This window comes from Columba livia, chromosome 26 (assembly GCF_036013475.1).
Source record: "Columba livia isolate bColLiv1 breed racing homer chromosome 26, bColLiv1.pat.W.v2, whole genome shotgun sequence".
Classification (NCBI taxonomy): Eukaryota; Metazoa; Chordata; class Aves; order Columbiformes; family Columbidae; genus Columba; species Columba livia.
Window position 1 is genome coordinate 1,253,192 of NC_088627.1, and position 19,990 is coordinate 1,273,181.

Here is a 19,990-nt window from a genome sequence, read left to right on the forward strand (position 1 = left end):
TGTTCCCCGACTGTTGCGACAACACCTGAGGCGTCTCACGCCCCCGTTAGCGGAGCAGCGAGGGAATGGGCGGTGATGCTTTGTGGCACGGGCTGTTTGCAGTGGCCAGTGGTTTAGGGAGAGTCAGAGCCAAACGATGAACTTGTTACTGCAGAACTCGCAAAATTAAAAGAATATATATATATTTAAAAAGTCATATTCACCAAAATGTGTTTTCTGCTTCTTTTCAGGGAATCTGACTAAACATATGAAGTCAAAGGCCCACAGCAAAAAATGTCAGGAGATGGGCGTGTTGGTATCTTCACTGTTGGATCTGGAAGCCGAAGAAGGTAAAATCTTTCACCTTATAAACCTGCTGTTGCTGCTGAGAGAGGGCGGTACCCGTCCAGGCAGGAGGTTACTCCGCAGATCGTCCTTTCAAAGATGTGGAGCAATTCTGTTCACCCCAAGCTCCTTACAGCACCCAGGGGAGGTTTCTGCTTGCACGGGGTGGGTTACGGGCCGTCCTGGGGGGTTCATCAGCAGGACGGTCTGAGTCCGTTTGTCTGTGCTGGGGGTTCCATGTATTTGTGAGAAGGATTTTGGCTGCCGGCAAGAGTGAACGGAGGGGTGGGGAGCATCCTGTGTTTGCCCCAGCACTCTGCATGTGGGCTGTGTACAATACATAATCATGAATAGTGGTGCTGAGAAGGGGCTGTATACAATACATAATAATGAATAGTGGTGCTGTGGGAAGGTGCTTCTTGGTATTTTGGGTTGTCGAGTGATCAGTGCAGCCCTTTCAGACTCAGGTTCTGACCTGGGTGCTCAGGAGATGAGGACGTGGGAGGAAGAAAGGGCCCTAAGGCATTACCCCACACCCGTGTCCCCTTCACGGTGCCTTCCCTGACATGCACAGGAGATGGACAAAGGGCTGTCCCAGGCCACGCAGAATAACCACCTAACCAAAGCTGAGGACGTCTGACCTGGCTGGCAGCGTGCCGCTCTGCCTCCAGGGAGGGCTTTCTGCCTTTGAAATCTGCCCAAACCCCTGGCTTTTATCCAGCTCTGCAGAGCAACCTTTCGATCGGGCAGAGACACGGTGTACTCGGCCATGGCCTCTCCGAACGCAGGCACGGCCAAAGGAAAACCTAGCTGGGGATTTTGCAGTGGCTGCACAAGGGAAAATCATTGTTGTGGGGCAAACAGTGGGATGCTGCTCCCGTGGGGGGTTGCTGGAGAACTCCTTCAGCTGGGAACTCACTTAAAAGAATCGATTAGCTGATGGTCTCCAAAAATCTCTCCCTGCTGTTACAGCACCCGCTGGTGATGCTTCTGCAGACCAAAGCCAGTTAGGGAAAGAGGAAAGTGGCTCCTGAAACGTTGGTTGCGTTACTCTGAAAAGAGCAACTGTTATTTTAAACCTTTCCATTATAGTCAATTAGAACTAACGAATCATATTAATAGAGTGTCACTTTTGAAAACCTGCAAATCAGAAGTCCTATTTATGTTACATGTAATTGCAGCCTTCCGAGGACAGAACTGCAAGGGTTCACTTCACCGGTCCGGGGGAGTGCTTTCTTTTGTGATTTCCTTCTGTCATTCATCCCTGGGCTCATACGGGGTTAATAGTGGTGTGGAAGCCCCTCCATGCTGGTGGGAGCACTCTGCTTTCCCAAAGGGAGCCCTGGCAGGTGAAGAGGCTGAGCTGGTCTCAGTCTTTGGCCTCATGGAAGGAGTAGAACTAAACAAAAGCACAAGAGAGGTCTGACTGCATCTCTGGGTTGGCTGGAGAAACCGAGACCATCTCCTGGGGAGCTTTTCTTTTTGGCCATAATTAAGTCATTGGTCCCTGACCAGGGCTGTGGGGCATTGGAACAGGCTGCCCAGGGCAGTGCTGGAGTCAGCATCCCTGGAGGGCTGGACATGGAGATGAGGGTCTCAGGACACGGGGCAGCACCAGGGGTGGGGAACGGTTGGACTGGATGATCTTGAGGGGCTTTTCCAGCCAAAATGATCCATGGCTGCTTGTGTCCGACCAGAGGGTGGTTGGACACGTGCTGAGCCCAGCAAGGAAAGGTCCTCCCTGGCCTGCAGAGGACCCGAACCCACCCGCTTGCAGAGGGGACTCCTCTGCCCTGGTTGCCATTGGCTGCTCGCTGGAATGAGCTGTGCTGTCTGACCCTCATCGCATTATGCAAGCAATCCGTGTAATTTTAGAATTACAAAAAACATACAGTCCCCATTTCCTGCTATGGATGAAGAGCGTTCGTGTTTGTGTAAAGGGGACGGTCTGCCAGGAAGGAATGCAGGAAGGTGAAAGCGGGGAGCCGTGGTATCGCAGGATGTTTCCTTTATTTTCTTTCAGCTTCTTTTCCATCCGGTTGAAGTTAACACTGGACTTCGGCTGCGATTTCATATGTTCTGCCTCATGAGTAAGGAGGCCCATTGCTCATAAATGCCAATACTAAATAAAGCAGCCAAGAAGATGGCCAGAAAATCCTATTTTCTACTATAGTGGTTGGGTGCTATTTGGATGGATGAGAAAATAACATAAAGATAACAGAAAGGGGCATGAGAAATCAAGAGCTCACAGCTCTGTCGGGCATCCCGTGTTCTCATAGTGGGCTGCAAAGAGCCTGTGTAACCACAGTGTCTTCTCTCTTTGCAAAGGGGCTCAGAACAGACCCTAGCAAGGACTATTTTAATTTAAAAACTATAAAGTGGCTATTTCCATGTGCCACAAGCCAGCACGGGAAGATAGCCGTGCTTCCTTTGGGGCAGGCAGGGAGGGAGCCGCAGCGCCTAAAACTCCCTGGATTATTTTAAACAAGAGTTATATTTCACTCGATTGTTTTTATTTCTATTTAAGGGGCAGGAGAAAGTAAGGAGTGTTACTATAAAAGGAGATTGGAGTCTAATTCCTCGCTCCTGCGTTGGTTTTGCTTGGTGGGATTGCACCGGTTTGGTAGAACAACCTCAGAATAACACACGTGTAATGAAATGCAGCCCTCGGCCAAAGCCGACAAGGCGTGTTTTCCCTGGCTGCCTCTCCCGTCCTTCTCCCAGCTCTCCCTCCTCCTCTCCCTCCTCCTCCTCTCCCTCCTCCTCCTCTCCCTCCTCCTCCTCCTCTCCCTCCTCCTCCTCCTCTCCCTCCTCCTCCTCCTCTCCCTTCTCCTGACTTGCTCTTTCTCTGCCCGTTAGCTCAGCAGAATGTGTTTTGGCGCGGGGAGCCAGGGCTCGGCTCTGAGCTCTCTCTGCCTGTCCCGAGGCCAAAGCAAACTCCCCTTGGGCTGTCCCGGCACTCACTCACATGTTTCCCTCCGTGGCAAATGCAAACACGTCCCAGCGCGGAGCTGGCTTCGCGTTTCCCTCACTCCCTGTTTCTGACCTTGCTCCCTGTCCTGTCCGCTGGGTGACTGGGACCCGGCAGAGACCACAGCGGACACGGCTCCTCGAGCCGGGCTGAGGCTGCAGCTGCCTGTGCATCCCCGAGCCCATAGATACCGAACCACAAAACCAGAGATGGGGACCAGCCCTTAGCTCTGCCAGCACAATGCATTCCTTTTCCAAGCAAGAAATATGCACCGTTCGCCCTACAGCCGGGAAAACCGGTCGTTTGGAATAATATGTGTTCTGAATTCAGTCCCTTTGGGAGTTTGCAAACCCGCCGCTGGATCCTGTGTCCAGCAAACACCGTGATTATACGGACAGTCACAATGCGAGTCAGCCTCTCGCTGAAGAGCCGCTGACTTGGACCCGATGCCGCGTGAGTTCTGCGGTAGGTCTCGTTTTATGGACCGGATACTTCTGAAATGTGGTGGGGAGCAAATGAGGTGCATTTCAGGCCGAGCCTTGGATGGATCAGCAGCCCTGGTAGAATACACGTCTTATTTATTTCACTGGTGATGCCAAGTATTTCATGAGCTTTTACTAGTAAGGCCCTGTTATTCCAAGTAAACAAAATGAAGGTTTTTTTATGCATAGATCACAGTGACTTCTCACTGTGTGGCCGTGGCCGCTGGTGGCAGCCGCCCTGCCCGCTGCAGGCAGGTCTGCTCCAGCCTCAGCACTCACTCCGTCTCATTTCCCCTCCGGCTCGTCCTGCTGACAGATGGCAGCTCTGAATGGAAAACCGTTTCAGTGTTCACCGGAGGAGAAACCGTGTCCTAGGCTGAACTGACAGTGAAAAGAGGCCAGCAGTGCCACAATTAATCACCCTGTTCAGTGCAGGTGTCAGAGCAGCATCCCTCCCAAAGCTGGGGACCACGCGCATCCCAGCAGCTCTGCACCCGTTGTCTTGGTGCTTGGCACAAACAGAGATTGGAAAAACTGGTGGTTTATTAGCGTGTGCAGAGCGACGGGGACTGGCAGGGGAGCCTGGCGGCGTGGTTGCGTTGAGCTGCAGTGACATCCAGTGGCTGCTCCCGATGGGCCTCTGCAGGCTGAGCTCGCAGCTGTGCACATCTGGCGCGGAAAGGCAGGTTTTCCTGTGCAGACCCGGCAGCGGGTGAGCCAGCGCGATCTGCTTGGAGCTTGGTGCTGGTCTCACAAAGCCTCCGCTGGCCCTTAAAGTAGAGTAGAGATGCGGTATATTTACCTGCAGATATATTGCAAATCCTTTAGAATTTGCTTGTTGTACACTCCTCACTGTTTACAAGCCCTTATTAACAAAGCATCCCTGTGCAAAGCTTTCCACAGGCAGACAGTAAAAGCCTCTGCGACAAACAAGCATCTGCATCATAGCCAGAATTTATCAAAATAAGGGAAAATCCACAAAAGTGCTTTCAACCCTATTGTTCACCCTAATGTGTCCTGTCTTGCTAATGTTTAACTGCAGAAAGAGGCCTGATGTGAAGGATGGGAACGGCCATCCCAGCGACTTCCTCGTACTTTGGCAGCTGTAGGTATTTTGTAGGCACCATTGCAACAAATAGTCGTAAGAAGCCCACCAAAGGGTGATTGTGCTGCTGTTCTCATCTATTAAGAGCCTTTTTTTGCATTTCTAGAGAAGGGCAGGCAGGGGGTGCGAAGGTCTGGAGCAGAAGCTGCGTGTGTTGTCAGAGCAATGGCTGGAACCCAGTTCAGGGCAGAGCGGGAGGTCCCAGTGGGGTTCACTGGGATGTACTGGGATCGCCAGGAGCGGAGCTGGCACAGAGGGCAGCGGCTGCAAGGCTTCAAAGCACGAGATGATCATATCTAGGAAATGACTGGGTCCTCCCTCCTCTTGTCCCCTTTGAACTTTCGAGCAGATTTAGCACAAGACCCGTACCTGTGCGTGTGTTTCACCCTCTCTGTTCTGTGTTTGTCCATCCCTTCAGGAACCAGTGAAGACCTATTCCAGGACTCTGAGGGGCGGGAGGGATCTGAGCCAATTGAGGAACATCAGTTTTCAGACCTAGAAGAATCTGACGATGATGATGACAACGAAGATGAGGAAGATGAGGAGGAAGAGGAGAGCCAAGATGAGCCACCTTTAAAGTTGTCGGAAGGCAAACCTGCCACCCTCCCGCTGCACTCTTCAGGTGGCTCTCCATCTTCTCAAGAGGAAGGCACCGAAATAGCGTCATCCTTAGCCCAAGAAACTGTTTCCAGCAGCCAAAAAGCAGGTGAAGACCAGCAGGGCTCCTCCTCGGGGCTGGAAACGAGGTGGTCAGCAGACAGCAGCGACATTGCCGTGTGCCACAGTTTCTTGAGTCTCCACAGACCAGCTTTGACCTCCACCGAACAATTGGCTTCTGCTGAAAGAGAGTCTGTCACAAGGCCCCAGATGTCCTTAGTTATGGACCTGTCAACCTCCAAGGACACCTCCCCAAGGAGAAGGTGGTCTCCGAGTCAGGACTCCGGCAGAGGTGCTGGCAGCAGCCGACCAATGCTCGCAAGAAAGCACCTGTTAACCAAAAACGAAACTTCGCCCAAACGGTTTTCACCGACCGGAGAGCTGTCTCCTCTCAGGTGCCTGTCTCCAGGGAGAGGGGTGTCTCCTGGCCAGCGTGTCTCTCCCAGGAGGGAGGCGTCTCCACTGAGGTGTGTGTCACCAAGGCTTGAGCTGTCGCCCAGCCGGCATCTTTCCCCCCGAACAGAGCTGTCCCCGAGGTCGTACCTTCCACCAGAAGGAGAAGTCTCCCCTGTGAGGCACTCGTCGCCGAGCAGAGAGATGTCATCAGTCAGATATTTATCGCTGAAGAAGGTCCTGTCCCCAGGCTGTTCGGAGTCACCGAGGTATCCGTCCCCCGGGAAAGAGGACTTGCCTGGTACAAGCAAATCAGCAGCAGATGACAAAGTTCAAAGCTCATATCAAGCCCAGCACGGGATATTGTCTTCGATGCCTCTACCTCACAGGTTCTTTGGCAAAAACGTACAGCTCTATGAGTCCAAGCTGGTAAGTTCAAGCCCCTCTTGCGTTCTAGTCCCCGCGGTACATTCTCTGATATGCTTTTAATGAAGGTTGCAATGCAGGAGTGCACAGTGACTGTGGCACAGGTAACCCAGAGAAAAGTGACAGCAGACAGCAGTAGCTTTTGCACCCATTTCAGTCCCGATCATATCGATTGAAGAGAAATCAGGTTGTCCTTTCTCCAAGAGGGTATTTACACTCCCGAGCCAAGCAGTCTCCTGCTGACACAAGCAGGAAGATGACAGCTTCATAATGACTAATTGTCACTAGAGGCTTTTTTTTCTTTTTCTTGGGAATTTCACACCCATTCCTGAGATTTCACCAGCTGGGGTGAAGCTGGGACCATTGTTTCACTGGTCAGTGGCCCGAACCAGATCTGAGCTGGTCATTGCTGACTTGTGGGCTGTGTGCGTATGGAGCCAGCGCTGTTAGATTAACTGCTGAGAAATGTTTGTTTGGGCATCTCTGATTTCATCTCGCTTCTCTCTTTAGCACAGAGAGGTGTTACCGCTGGGTCCAGAAACTTATTTAATCTCTCTGCTGGACGTATCAAATCCTATGAGTAAAGGAAAACTGCATGTTCCTCCCACCGCTACAGGCAAATTAGACGTCGGGTTTGGTGGGACGTTTCCCGTTTCTGCTGAAGTGCCTGGCCCGCCTGTACTTTGTGCTGATGACCGTGAAATTCGGGTGCTGGAGTGGCCCTGCTGGGAAACTGGTGTGAGGAGAGATGGAGCCCCCAGGGGCTGCACGGGGAGGAGAGAGGCCTCCGTACACCCCTGGAGAACCGGTCACGGCAGATACTGACCCAGGTCTTCTCCAGGAAAGCCGCGTTGCCCAGTGTGCGTTTCTTCCGTGACTATGATAACGTACCATCTTTTGGTGCTGCCTTCCCTCTGCTTTGCACTATGGACGCTTGCCTTACCTTCTCGGGGCCTGTCCTTAGTTTTAGGTCCAAAATTTTGCTTACTTTGTTGCTGTTTCCCTTTCCTGTCAATTAAATGTTTGTGGTGAATCTCAGGGCTTTGGACACCCCAATACTTGACCTCTAAAGCATCCCTGTCAGGAAAACCACCCACTGCCACCATTTGTAGCAATTCCTCTAAGCTCCCTAGTCCACAGTAGGACATAGTGTTGTATACTCCTGCCCATTCATACCTTTTAACTTAAGCTCACACACATACCTTCTTGTTCCGTTTTCCTGCTCTTATGCACCCAAAGTCACCACTGCTGCTTTGCTCACGTGTCTCCAACGCAACAATAAAGACCCCAACAGGAAACTTTCCATTTACCAGCGAGATGGACAGCTGGGCTTTCATAGCAAAATTACATTCCTACTAAGGCTACAAGAGACAGAATTGTGGATTTCTCAGATCACAGACGGAGCTCTGTGCTCAAAACTGGTGCCCTATACATTGTTTAGAAACTTGGAGGCCATCACAGCTTAGCTCAGCTTAGTTCCGTCCATTGGGCCCGACCGTGACCATCTCTTCCCCCTGGCTCCTGCAGTAGTGGCCTCTCCTTCTGGTGGCTGTTGCACCATTGAGATTGTTTGTTTGGGGGTTTCCTGGCATCCCTATAGTGATTTTGCCAAGACTTCATGTGGATAAGTGAGATTTAGCAAGGGTTTGGGCTTGTAACTGCTGACCAAGGTTGCACTGTCTTGAGCGGCTCTTGCTTCTTTCTCTTCTTTTCTCTTTTGCTGCTTTCCTGTGTCGCCTCTTCATGAAGATCCAGCTCGCTGGGTCAGGCAATTCTCCATAATCCTACAAGTGAATATGCCCTCCAGTGAATCCTCAGATGTTGTAGCTGACCCCATCTTAACGGAAAGCTGATCTCAGTTTCTGTTGCTTCCTCTTCTCGCGAGTCCTGTTTAGGGGTTTAGTTATAAGCTCATCACTAATTAATGCATTTCTGTTTAGCCACATATCTCTCCATGATGTACATTAGGAAACTATGTGAAGCACCAAGAGAGAAAGAGTAAAAGGTAAAATCGTAGGGTCTTGACCCGTGATTTGTACAGACCACACCGTGAGGGTGGTGGTGGGGACCGCACTGCTGGGTGTGCTTTGGTCAAACAAGAGTTAATGCTATCCCTCGGTCCAAAGCATCCTTGCGATTAGTAGCTGTGAGGGTGTAATGCTGCTGTAACAAAGTACAGTAAAAATAAATAACGTTATTTTGGGTGGTCAGAAACCCCATGTACTGAATGGGATCCAAAGCGACGTGGACGGCTGGAATCACTGGCGTCCTCTGCCAGGGTCTCAGAGGCAAGTCTGATGATAGCACAAGGGGTAATAGTTTTGAGCTAAAAGAGGGGAGATTCAGACTAGATATAAAGAAGACGTTTTTTACAATGAGGGTGATAAAACACTGTCCCAGGTACCCAGAGAGGTGGTAGATGAACCATCCCTGAGACATCCCAGGCCAGGCTGGACGGGGCTCTGAGCAACCTGAGCTGGTGAAGATGTCCCTGTCATGGCAGGGGGGCACTGGGGGAGCTGGGAAGGTCCTTCAACCCAAACTATTGAAGGATTTTGTAATGATCCAAGCCTGAACCAAAGCCCTGGATATTTGCCCCAGGGGACCATGGGCATATTTGTACCCGGACAGTAAATGCTGTGGGGTTGTTTTGCTCCTTACCTTCAAGGTTTGGGGATCCAAGTGTTCCTCGGTTGATTGATCTCCCTCAGATTAGAATAAAATAATAACAAAAGCAGTCCTTATAGTGAACATTAATGATGCTAATGCCGTAACTTGTACGTTGCGCTGATTCAGCTGTTCCTTTTCCCTCTCTGGTGCAGAAGATAGAACCACGAAGCCCAACGCGCTCGCCTGGCGTCACACAGCCTGTCTGCTCCAGACCCTTGCAGACACCTCACGAGATGCACCTCCACGCTCCCAGCCGAGGCGGGGACAACGTCTTCAGCCATCTCCCGTTGCATTCGCAGCAGCTCACGAGGACGCCGTATCCTATGATTCCCATCGGGGGCATCCAGATGGTCCAGGCGAGGCCCAGCACCCACCCCAGCTTGGTGCCCGGTTCGGTCGTGTCCCTGCAAGCCGGATACTTCGCCTCTGGTGACAGCAGCTTCGTGGAGTTCAGCCGCGCTCCCCAGAGGGACGAGGACCCGCCGGTCCCACAGGAGCCATCGTCGGCGTCCGTCTCCCCGGTCGCAAAGGTTTCCAAATACACGCTGTCCCCAGAGCTTACAAGCAGCGGGTACTTAGAAGAGAAAACGAGGACTAGTGAGCTTCAGCAAAAGACAGACCAGGAGGAATACAGGGTAAAAATGTTCGCGGAGTCCAGCCGCGTGGAGCAGGCGGCCCCGGGCAGCCCCGGCGCCACCCACGAGCACTCTCCAAAGCCTTCGACGAGCGGGGAAGAACCCTCGAAGAAAACGGGCAAGAAGCAATCCGGCAGCTCGAGCACTTGTTTGGAATCGTCCTGCACTTTCATCTCAGACCCCCCCTCGCCACCGCTGGACCGGAGCAGCAGCACCGGCTGCCTCTCGGAGCCGCCGTCCAGCCACCCGCACGCCCAGCCCTTCGGCCGCAGGAGGAACCTCTCCGGGGACCCCGGGGGCCCCCCCAGGGCCAGCAGCCTCGAGCACGCAGATGTAGGTCAAACTCAACACAAGGTGGATGAAAACACGGGAAGTACTTAAGCCCCCGCGATCCGTTCCACCTTTAGGCTTCCTATGTAAAATCAACAGACATTTTCAACACTATTTCCTTTAGTATAATCATCGCTATACGAAGCACTCTAGTGAATGACCAAACCCATGGAAGATTCCTGGTTTTCTTTGTCCCAGTCTGGTATTATCTCCACATGTATGCAGTTACTTGTGCCTTTTTCTATACCTTTTGTTGCTTGAAATGTACAAAGATGTTTGAGGCTGTGAATATTTTTTTAGAGTTTTTTGGAAAGGGGTTTGTTAGACCTTGTCTTTTTTGCCATTTCGGTGTGCGTTCTTATGGGCCTGAGAGATGCAGAAAGGAAAGGGTTAATTAAGCATTTTAGGAGGAAGAAGATGCACTGAAAACAAAAACAAAACAGAAAAACTTTTTTGTATTGATTAAATGATTAAAAAAGAAAACAAACCAAACCCTTGCTCCTGTGTACAGAAGTTTATGATTCGTATTTATTACAGGCTTTATTTAATTCTTGCAAAGTGCTTGGTTTTTGGTTTCTTCCTTGCATCCCTCGGGTTGCCTATGGTTGTGCTTTAAAGAGTTGAGACTGCTTTACATTTGAGAAACGTGTTTACCCTGAACTTGTCAATGACAGTAGCACTTCCTTGAGCAGGGGGAGGCTCGTGCGCAGCGAGAGAAATCCCTACCGGCAAGAGAAAACGAAGCCTGAGCGTCCTCCCTCCTGCCGCCCCCAGCAAAGCACTTTTCTAAAAAGGGACAAAAAAGCAGGTTCTTCTTCAAAGCTTTCCCTGCAAGAACACAGGAATGTATCGAATGTAGCCCCGGGAATGGTGTCTCTCGCTGGACGAGCCGGCCTCCTGCTCGCTTTAACCCTTCCGCCCGCTGCGTGATGCGCCCGCGTCGCCCCGCCAGCCCGCCTGTGCCTGACAGCCCCGCGTTCCTGCGGCTGGGATCGCTCTGCGAGCAGCCCCCTTCGCGCCCCGCTGCAAGGGCACTCGGCCTTGCAACCGTGTTCCCCCCGCCGTGGTTTTGCAGTGGCAGACGAGCTCCGTCCGTCAGTCCCGCTCGCTCCGTCCGTCAGTCCCGCTCGCTCCCGCCTGGTTCCGCTCCCCGCAGGTCTGCGCGCCCGCCGCTCCGCGTCTCCCCCGCCACCCCCCGTCTTATGTTAATTTAATTTATTTATTTAAACACAACGTGGCAAACGTCCCTATGGTGCAGGCGTGATGGTGCGGAGTGGTCGGTGTTTGCAATCAGCTGCTTGTGCATGCACAGTGGTTTTCCGTGAGGATCCGTGGCGGAGCAATGGCCTCTACTGCCGATAGATACCAAATACAGAGAGAGCCCCTGGAGCCGCTCCTCTGTCCCGCTGACGTGCAGTTTAAAATGCAGATGTTGGCAGGTGTTTGCCCTGGCGGACAGCAGGCCCTGCGCTGCTTCAGGGGCTCTTCTGCTCTATGGAATCTGTACAAACCTCTTTTTTTTAGTTAAAAAAAGAAAAGCTATAACTATTGAACCAGCGGGGCGGTTCTTTCTGCTTTCGGAGCTGCTCCGCTTTATCGGGTACGTAATATGCTTTTTTAAAAAAATTAAAAATTAAAAAAAAACCAAACAAATAAAACCCTAACCGAGAACACATTTCCTTGCCAGACTTGATGAGCTGCGAACTGTTCCCGTTTCACGGGCAAATAAGATCATTTTTTTAATAATCTTCTGTGATTATTATATTTTTTTTTTCTTTTCTTGTAAAGGGAATTAAGTACAAAAGAAGATATCATGGAAATAACATTAAGGCTGTGACACTGACCAAAACAAGGTCCAGAACCCATTTATACCTTAATTAGCACTTTGATCGAGTTTCCCTTTTTCCGTCTCCCCCTGTTTGGCCCCAGGCCTGGGAGCTCGGCTCAGCTGAACCCTCAGTGCGGCTCTTAAGCACCAGCCTAAATCCCACTCAGGCTTTAAGCGTCTGCTTAGTATCAAGATGCTCGGCCAGGGCCGGCGTGAGCATCCCTGGAAACCATCCGCCCCATCTAGTGACAGTTTGGACTTTCCTGCCTTCTGCCACTGTCCCCCAGCTTGCCCTCGTCATGCTCTTAACATTATTCCAAGGTAGCTTTTTGTATTTAATTTATATATATATATATATATATTGAAATTGTACATAAAGAAAAATAGCGCAGCAGCCGTGCACTCAGCATCCCAGTTTTATTAGGTGCATTTGACACGAGCTTTGGGCTAGATCAAATTTGCTTGGCTTCTTTCCGTAACCATTTTAATCCTTGACCTGCTGATACTTCGCATGTTTTGCCTTTGTTTTTTTTCCTCCCTCTGTCATTTCTGAACAGAGGGGAAAAAAAAGAACAACAACAAAACCCAGAAGTCATTACGTTGGTTTTGTTGCTGTGGTTTATTTTAGTTATTATTATTATTATTTCTTAAAGCTTTGCTGGCAGCTCAAGATGAGTTGAAGCTTTCAGCATCGCGGCTGCAGAGCATCCGTGCTGGCGGCTGGCGCTGCGTGCGACCATCCGATCCCTCCACCTGCGGCCAAAACGGAAGGATCGGGGTGAGGAGTTTGGGAATTGCTCCCCGAGGGGACCCCGTACCCGTCACCCGGCGGCCGCGGGGCGGGCACCGCTGGAAACTCAGGGGATGGGCAAATAGAGACCCCAAGGCTGCTCCGTCTCCAGCCGCTGCGGCTCCTCTGCGGGACGGCGGGGGATGCTCTGGCCGGGGGTGAAATGGTGCTTCATGTCATACCTAACGGGCGCAATACGGCCTATTGGATAGGCAAAAGGGATCACAAAAATCAATATTTAAGGGCTAATTCTCACACGGACAGCTCAGAGCCCGGCGGGAAGGGCGTCGTCCTCCGCGCCGCCACCAGCATCTCCGCCTGCGGGCAGGGCGGGTGTCCCCGAGCCCGGCTGCGGGATCGTGGGGTGACCCCGTGCCAGTCGCGTCTCCCCGCCCCTTGCGCTCAGCCCAGGGGCACAGCGGCTCCAGCCGTGTTCATAGGGTTGCGTGTTACCGACGGTCCAGCCGTCACTGGTGGCTGCCGTTCCCACCTGAGCGCCCGTTGGGCTCCCAGTGTCACGCTCGGTGAAAGCTGTTTGCGGGTCACAGCTTTTAATGTCACTCGGGGTGTCTCTTCTGTCTGCAGAATAGGAGTGATAAATCCTAATTTACCTCCCACAGGGCTGGCTGGGTTTGGCTGTACTGACGCTTGGCGGAGCGGTTGGCAGTATTATTCGCAAGAGAATGTATTTATTAATAATGCAAATAGGCAAATGAAAAAACCAAAGCCCAGCCCTTCCTTCTTATTGGCAGGTGGAAATAAAATCTCCTGCTTTTCTTCTGGCAGAGGGTCTGTAAATGTATAGTCTGTGAGGGCAAGTGGCTCCCAGAGACCGGCTGCTCCTCGTTGTTATGTAGCTGGTTAATCAGCCAAAACCCTACTCAGATATTTCCCTCCCTATTAAGCTGTTTGTGTAGCTCCCCTGATCACAGGTACTCATGGAAATGAATGCTCTGGCATCCAAGAAACCATTCTGCATGGAGGACTTGGCCCCTGCACTTAAATAACTCCTTGAACCAGCCGTTAAGTACCAAACCTTCTATCCAGAGCTAATAAAGCTCTTGTACATTGGCTTAAGCTTAAGCATTTCTGGAGTTTCAGTAACTTCTTTGTGCTTAAGCGTGAGTTTAGCTGCTTTCATCACGGTCACAGAGCTCGGTGTCCTGCAGGACTGCACAGCCCGTGGGTGGAGGAGAGGGGGCGGTTGGCTCCCAAAGCGACCCCGTGCCTTGCAGCCGATCTCCATCCGCTCTGATTATCCACAGGTTGTTGGCTGGATACCCGGGAATGCGGCAGGAAACGCTTAAAGCTGCGACTTTACAGCCTGTGACTGGGAAATGTGTTTCGTCACCTGCTCCTAAGGGGGACATGTCAGCCCTGGTGTCCATAGCGTCGCACTCCTCGGCTCGCTGGTAAAACCCACCCGCCCCATCAGGCCCGCTGGGCTGTACTGGGAGCGCTGGGTCCATCCCCAGTGCTGGGCTGGAGGTGACACCATCGGGGCGGTGTGGGTGACCCAGCCGCCCCATCGCTCTGCTTTCCCCTCCACCAAAAAACCCCTACAAGTTGGTTTTTCCCCCTAAGCCGGCGTTCCCTTTTCCCTGGTTTTTGCCCTAAACCCACTGAAACAGCCCCTGAACAAGCAATACACTCGCTCACACAGAAATCACTCAAATGATTCCAATTCACACAAAAAGTCCTCGGTAATTTGATCTAGCCCTTTGCTGCTGCTCTTGCAATTGTTTTCCATTTGCTGAATTGATTCCATCACGTGCTTTTCTTTTTTAATTTCCATCTGTTGCACAGTATTTACCAATAAAACCATTCTGTAAATTATTGACAAAAAAATAATCAGTCCTGATGGCATAAACCCAATCTGTTTGCATTACTGAGATACGATGGCACTTACGATCACTTTAGTAAATGTAATGTAAAGAATAATAATAATAATGTGTACGCAAATTTAATATACATGGTCTCATGTAAGATAAATATCTGCCTTTTTTTCTAAAAGGTGTATGTATTCTGTAAGTGGAATAGTCTGTAGAAAGTTTCTATATGTTCTTAAAATGGCAATACATTCCAAAAAGGTTCTGTAAATATGTACAGAGGACAATGTAATTTGGTAGTTTTGCCTGTAATTTTATTTTCACTCCGGTTTCTACACTTGCATCTTGCAATGTCTGTATGGTTATATCAGTGCAAAAAATGCAGGTAAAAGCACAGTCTGATGTAAAAACAAAAAAAAAAGGCAACAAAAAAACACACAAAAATGAAAAGAAAAAAGAAAAAATACTCAGTATTTGATGTTTGTGACCCTTATTGTAAATGACATCTGTACTGTGAATGAGAAGTTTTTACGAGTATAATATTGCCTTTACTACCGCTCAGATTGTCTGCTCGGTCTGAGCGTATTTTTAAAAAAACAGCATGTTGGAATAAATTTTAAAGTCCCAACATATTCCCCCTGCGCGACTGGCGGTCTCTGATTTCCATGGACTCAGCGCGCCCAGGGGCCCGGAGCCCGATCCGGCCGAGCGGGTGCAGGGCCGGTCCCGCCGCGGGTGCTGGGCCGGCCCGGCTGCGGGTGGGGAGCGGCTCCGGCAGAAATACCACCCGGATCGGTGGGGTCTGCAGTATCTCGTCCCCGCGGCGCAGAGCGGGTGAGGCAGAGGGAGGTGGTGGGTGCTCCTGGGGCCCTGCAGGGCCGGGCTGACCTCAGCGCTCTGGTCGCAGAGCCGGGAGCATCATTGCATTTGGTTTTATAAGAGGTGTCCGTGCTTGCTGGACCCCCCAAGCCCAGGATGCTGTTGGATCTTTGCAGCATTCACTGTTCCTTCATTTATTCATCGCTAGGAGGAAAGAATTTATCGGTCCCCAGCATTCAGTTGGGGACCATGTCCCTGCCCTGTGCCTCAGTTTCCCCAGCTGCAGGCAGCAATAGTGGTTTCCTCGTAAGGCTATGACAGAAAAAGGCATTTGCAACAGCAAGGCCTAAAGCTGCTGGGCTTTGCGTGCCGTCTCCCGGGGTCTCTCATGTTGTAAAGCTCAGCAGGCTCTGGGTGGTGGGTGCTGCGCTCTGCTCCGGGGGTTTCCCACTCATGTCCCTGCCCCAACACTCCCCTTGGTGCGGTAGAACCGGATCCAACATTTCAGTCTGTGCATCCAAAAAGGCTCCATGGGCCCTTGGAGGTGTGTGAGAGTCAGGTCCTGGGGAAGATTCGGTCCTTTATTGCCCTGCTAACACCTTGTATTTTCCTTTATGGTGGTTGAAGCCGAGGAGCGCTGGCTGGAGGCCGCGGGGTGGTGACGTTTGTTCCAGATACGCTGCCAGCCCCTCCAGCGTGTGCTTGAGCCACTGAAAAGAGCAATGATTTTTCCTTAAATAATAATAGTTTCTCCAATGCTTAAAACCAGAGACACTTTAAAGGCAGCCAGAGCTGTCTGGAGAACGCTGCAGCTAAACCCCACTAATCTCCCAAACCTGGAACCAATTTGGTTTACACAGATCTCCAGAGTGGCTCCAATTAATCAGTGTCCCAAGAAATTCCTTCCCCCTAAAGAGTCTTTGTTTTCCAGACGCAGAGACCAGACGTTTCCCTCCCTGGGAAGCCAAATGGAGTATCCAAAGATTAAGAACCCTTTGGCTGGTGTTACGGATCGGTCACCCCATGGGAAACGCACCGTGCGAAGGAGCGAAGGTTTGAAAACGCTGCAGGAGGTTCGAGCCAGTGCTTCTCTCTGGTAGGCTGAAATTTCTGCTGTCCTTTTGAAATATCCAAGTTCCCTGGTGAACTGGTCTCTCCTTCTCCCCAGCCACTCTTATTTCCTCTTATAACCGGTCCTGTATGAGCATTACGGGCACAAAAGCACCTTCAGGAATCTTCACTCCTTGACCTCTCGTAGGGCTCTTGGCTGAAAGGGAGCTGGATTATCCAGCCAGGGGGTGGGTTTTAGCTGCACCATGTTGGAAGGTGTTGCCCAGCGTTACTACTGGAAAGAGCTGATGAGCTTGTGTAGAGCGGGCAGGTTGGCTTTCATAGAAACTCAGATGAACTGCTTTCAATCCCTGCCCAGCCTGCACAGGGCTGCACGAAGAGCTGCTGGCGTGGGAGGAATGGCAGAGCGACAGGACTGGGGCCGGGATGAAGTGGTGCCTGCAGGGACATGCAGCGCGACTGGAGCCAAGGTGGCCACGAGCAATTGTCCGCACTAAGGTCCAGCCTGCCAAGAAGTTTTTTGGTTGATTCTGGTTTTGCTTTTCCACACTAGCATTGGTGCAAAGGGCCGTGGTTGGTAGAGATCCTCAAGCTCATTGAGTCCAACCATAACCTAATTCTAGCACTACCCCATGTCCTGAGAACCTCATCTCCATGTCCAACCCTCCAGGGATGGCGACTCCACCACCGCCCTGCACAGCCTGTTCCAGGGAACAATTTTTTCCTAATATCCAATCTGAACCTTCCCTGGCGCAACGGGGGGAGCGGGCAGCTCACCCTCCTCCCCACGGCAGCCAGATGGTTTGGGGACGGGGGCCGGTGCGTTGTCCCCCGAGGAGGTGTTTTTGCTGGCAGGGCTGGCGCGGCCGCCACGGGCTGATGCTCGTTGTTATGACAACGGGAGGAGGCTGCTGAGCACGGAGCAGAACGGAGGAAGGGAAGGAAAAGGGATGGCAGCAGGGAACGTCTGAGCCAGCAAGGGCACCGAGCTGGTGTGCAGGATGGAGGACGGCCCTGGGGATGCAGCCATCGCGGGGCTCCAGGCAGCAGAAAGAGCGATGACTGTTGCTAACAGCAAACTTCTCTTCCCAGTGCTTTTATATATCTGACTGGAGACCTAATGAGCACTGAGTTGGTGTGTAATTTAATGAGTCGAACTCCAAAGCTGCTGTTTCAACACCTAATTCACTCATCTGGACTAATAACTGAAATGGGTGACTTTTTTATTGTTATTATTTCCTTCTAGCAATTTATTATTTACCCCGTTGCTTTGCAGCTCCTAATTTAATAAGCGCAATAACCCAGGGGTGCTGCTTCAGGAAGGAGAAGAAACTGTGAAATCCTATGGTCCCTCCTATGAGCTGCTTTGGTGGATACGAGAGGTCCCATTATAACTTTTCAAGCCCTTCATGCCGTTGGTAAGTAAGAAATCCATTGTGCTGTGCATCGTCAGGCAGCCTCTGTCTCCAAAACGTGCCAGAGGCTGCTGCAATGGAAGAACAGCAAAGCGCATCCCGTCCAGGCAGTGAGGCTCAACTTTTGGGTCTCCCCTCTCTTTGCCAGGGTTGTTCACAAGGGCCCCATGGCCTTGTCCTAGCCTGGTTTCTTCCCGTAGGTTAAAAACCCTCTCTGCTTTCCAGCAACACTGAGGCATAAATCCCAGGGGGTGACTTTTGGTTGAGGGACGATCCAGGACAGGAGTTCCCAGGATCCTCGCAGGGACACGCAGGCAGCGCTGGGTGTGGGGGAGGCCCAAAGCACATTGCAGTTCTTAACCTCCATCTGCCCAGCAAGCAAGATAAATAAGAGATCTTTCTGCCCTTGCATTACACCGACAGTTTCTGCGCTGCTGGATCATCGAGAATTGCCCGTGTGATTTTTCTGGCTTCATCCCACCTGAAGCATCCTCTAAGTCACGCAGCTCGCTGGGTCTCAGGTTATATCAGTCGGGAGCAATCTGAGCCGAGCTGTCTCCCTGAGACACTCTTCAAGCATGATTTCTCTGAGCTGTTGCATTCAGACAGGCTTGAAGCACGATCCCCTGTGCTCGTCATCACCACCGTCCTTCCCCTTCCACATTTCTCATCCCTGGGTTTCAAAGCACTTTTACAGGCATTCAAGAGCTGTTCTCCAGAGCCCCAGAGGCTGCGGCTAAACCCGGCTTGCTCTGAAATGTTCCCGCTGTTGCTGTGATACCAAGAGGAGCTCGCACCGGCCGCTGGCCTTTTTATTACAGCCTGAACCACCTCAGGGGTTGGGTCATTTCACAGATAAGAGCCGAGCCAGAGATGTGGCTGTGCTAGGATCTTTCTGCTGGCCACTGGCAGAACAAGGGGTGCTGCTTGGGATTCATCATCTCTTTTGGCAAACTCACATCCTCTGTTTCTGCACTCACACCGTTCTTCCCCGCAACTTATTCATCCTTTGGGCACTGGCCGTGCTTTTTGCCAATGTGCAGTGCTGAAAGTATTACGGTGTTTTGTAGCCTGTCCATTAATCAAGCCATTCTGCAGAAGGGGAAAATCCTAATAAACCTGCAGCAGGTTCCCCTGCTGCTAATTAACATTCGATCTATTTTCCTCTGGTTTTAAGTGGGAAAATAGCAATGATCCTAGCTTGTGCTCCAAAGAGCCACATTCCTGGTCCATGAGCTATTCCCAGCAGATAGCTCTGAGAGCATCCAAGGCAAAAACGCCGCTCGGTTTTCCTGCCTGAAGCGCACAATGAGAAGGGGCTGCATTTCCCATTTTGTTCTGCTGACGATTGAAGCCAACAAAAATTGCGGCCAGACCTTGATTTTAGAGATGGGCGGGAGGGACCTGTCAAGGCACCAGACAGGGGGCTGGGCTAAGCCAGGTGGCAGCACAAGCCACCCTGGGTCCTGGGGTGCATCGAGGGGACCGTGCTGTGGCACTCGGGGAAAAGGAATCTGCACCCAGACCTGGGTTCCTGTCACAGGCTTCCTTCATCCCCTTCATCCTCCCCCTTGCTTGACCAAAGATGCTCACAGCCCTCCCCAGTAACCATCTGTGGCCCTCGGCCCTCAGTCCCAAACCTGTGACACCCCTTTCCCACCTGCATCCCTGCGCTCACCTCCAGCCAACCCTTCAGCAGCGCCACCTCAGCAATGAATTCCATTTCCCACCAGCCCTGCAGGCAGAACAGCTGAAATCACAGCAGTCATGGCCATACCCAGTGCCACCAGTGTCCATCCAGCTCTCGCCATGCTGGACATGTTTGCCCTTGTTTCTGCAGAGCAGTGGCGATGGCATTGGAGCCGCTGGCATCTCAAAGGCCAGTGTTTCCCAGGCTGGTTGCCGCTGTCCTGGGGCACGAGGATCCCCCGATGGCTCTGTAGGGTTCGCCGCCTGCATGCACCCTCCGGCCCCGTTGTGGCTGCCTGTCGAACGGCTGCATGGTCTTACAGTGGTGATGGGAGGGGAGCGGATTGCTGACAGATGGTATTAAAATGAGCTTGCAGGAATGAAACATGGAGAGATTGGATTAGCACGGGTGGGGGTGCTCATGCCAATTACTGCTGGAGCGCAGCCCTGCTCCTCGCAGCCCTGCACCGGGCAGGTGTGTTCGGCAAAGATTTCTCTTTAAGAGAAATTAATGATTTTTCTCGAGCACTCTCGTCTCTTTAATTAAATTGCCTCG

The 19,990-nt window shown here is 51.6% G+C and overlaps 1 protein-coding gene across 17 annotated transcripts in view; it reads left to right on the forward strand.

Annotated features, from left to right (window-relative positions):
* The window catches only part of HIVEP3 (HIVEP zinc finger 3), a 158,729-nt gene extending 143,657 nt beyond the window's left edge, over positions 1 to 15,072 (forward strand). For 15 of the 17 annotated variants that reach the window (XM_065041381.1, XM_065041382.1, XM_065041388.1 and 12 more), the window contains 3 exons: positions 231 to 329; positions 5,301 to 6,361; positions 9,181 to 15,072. In XM_065041381.1, the coding sequence (XP_064897453.1) occupies positions 231 to 329; positions 5,301 to 6,361; positions 9,181 to 10,044 (2,024 nt within the window). In that variant the 3' untranslated portion in view covers positions 10,045 to 15,072. Of the gene's footprint in view, positions 1 to 230; positions 330 to 5,300; positions 6,362 to 6,974; positions 7,149 to 8,298; positions 8,364 to 9,180 lie in introns of those variants that run through there. The other 2 variants (XM_065041394.1, XM_065041395.1) reach the window with 2 other exon arrangements.
* The last annotated feature ends 4,918 nt before the right edge of the window (positions 15,073 to 19,990 follow it).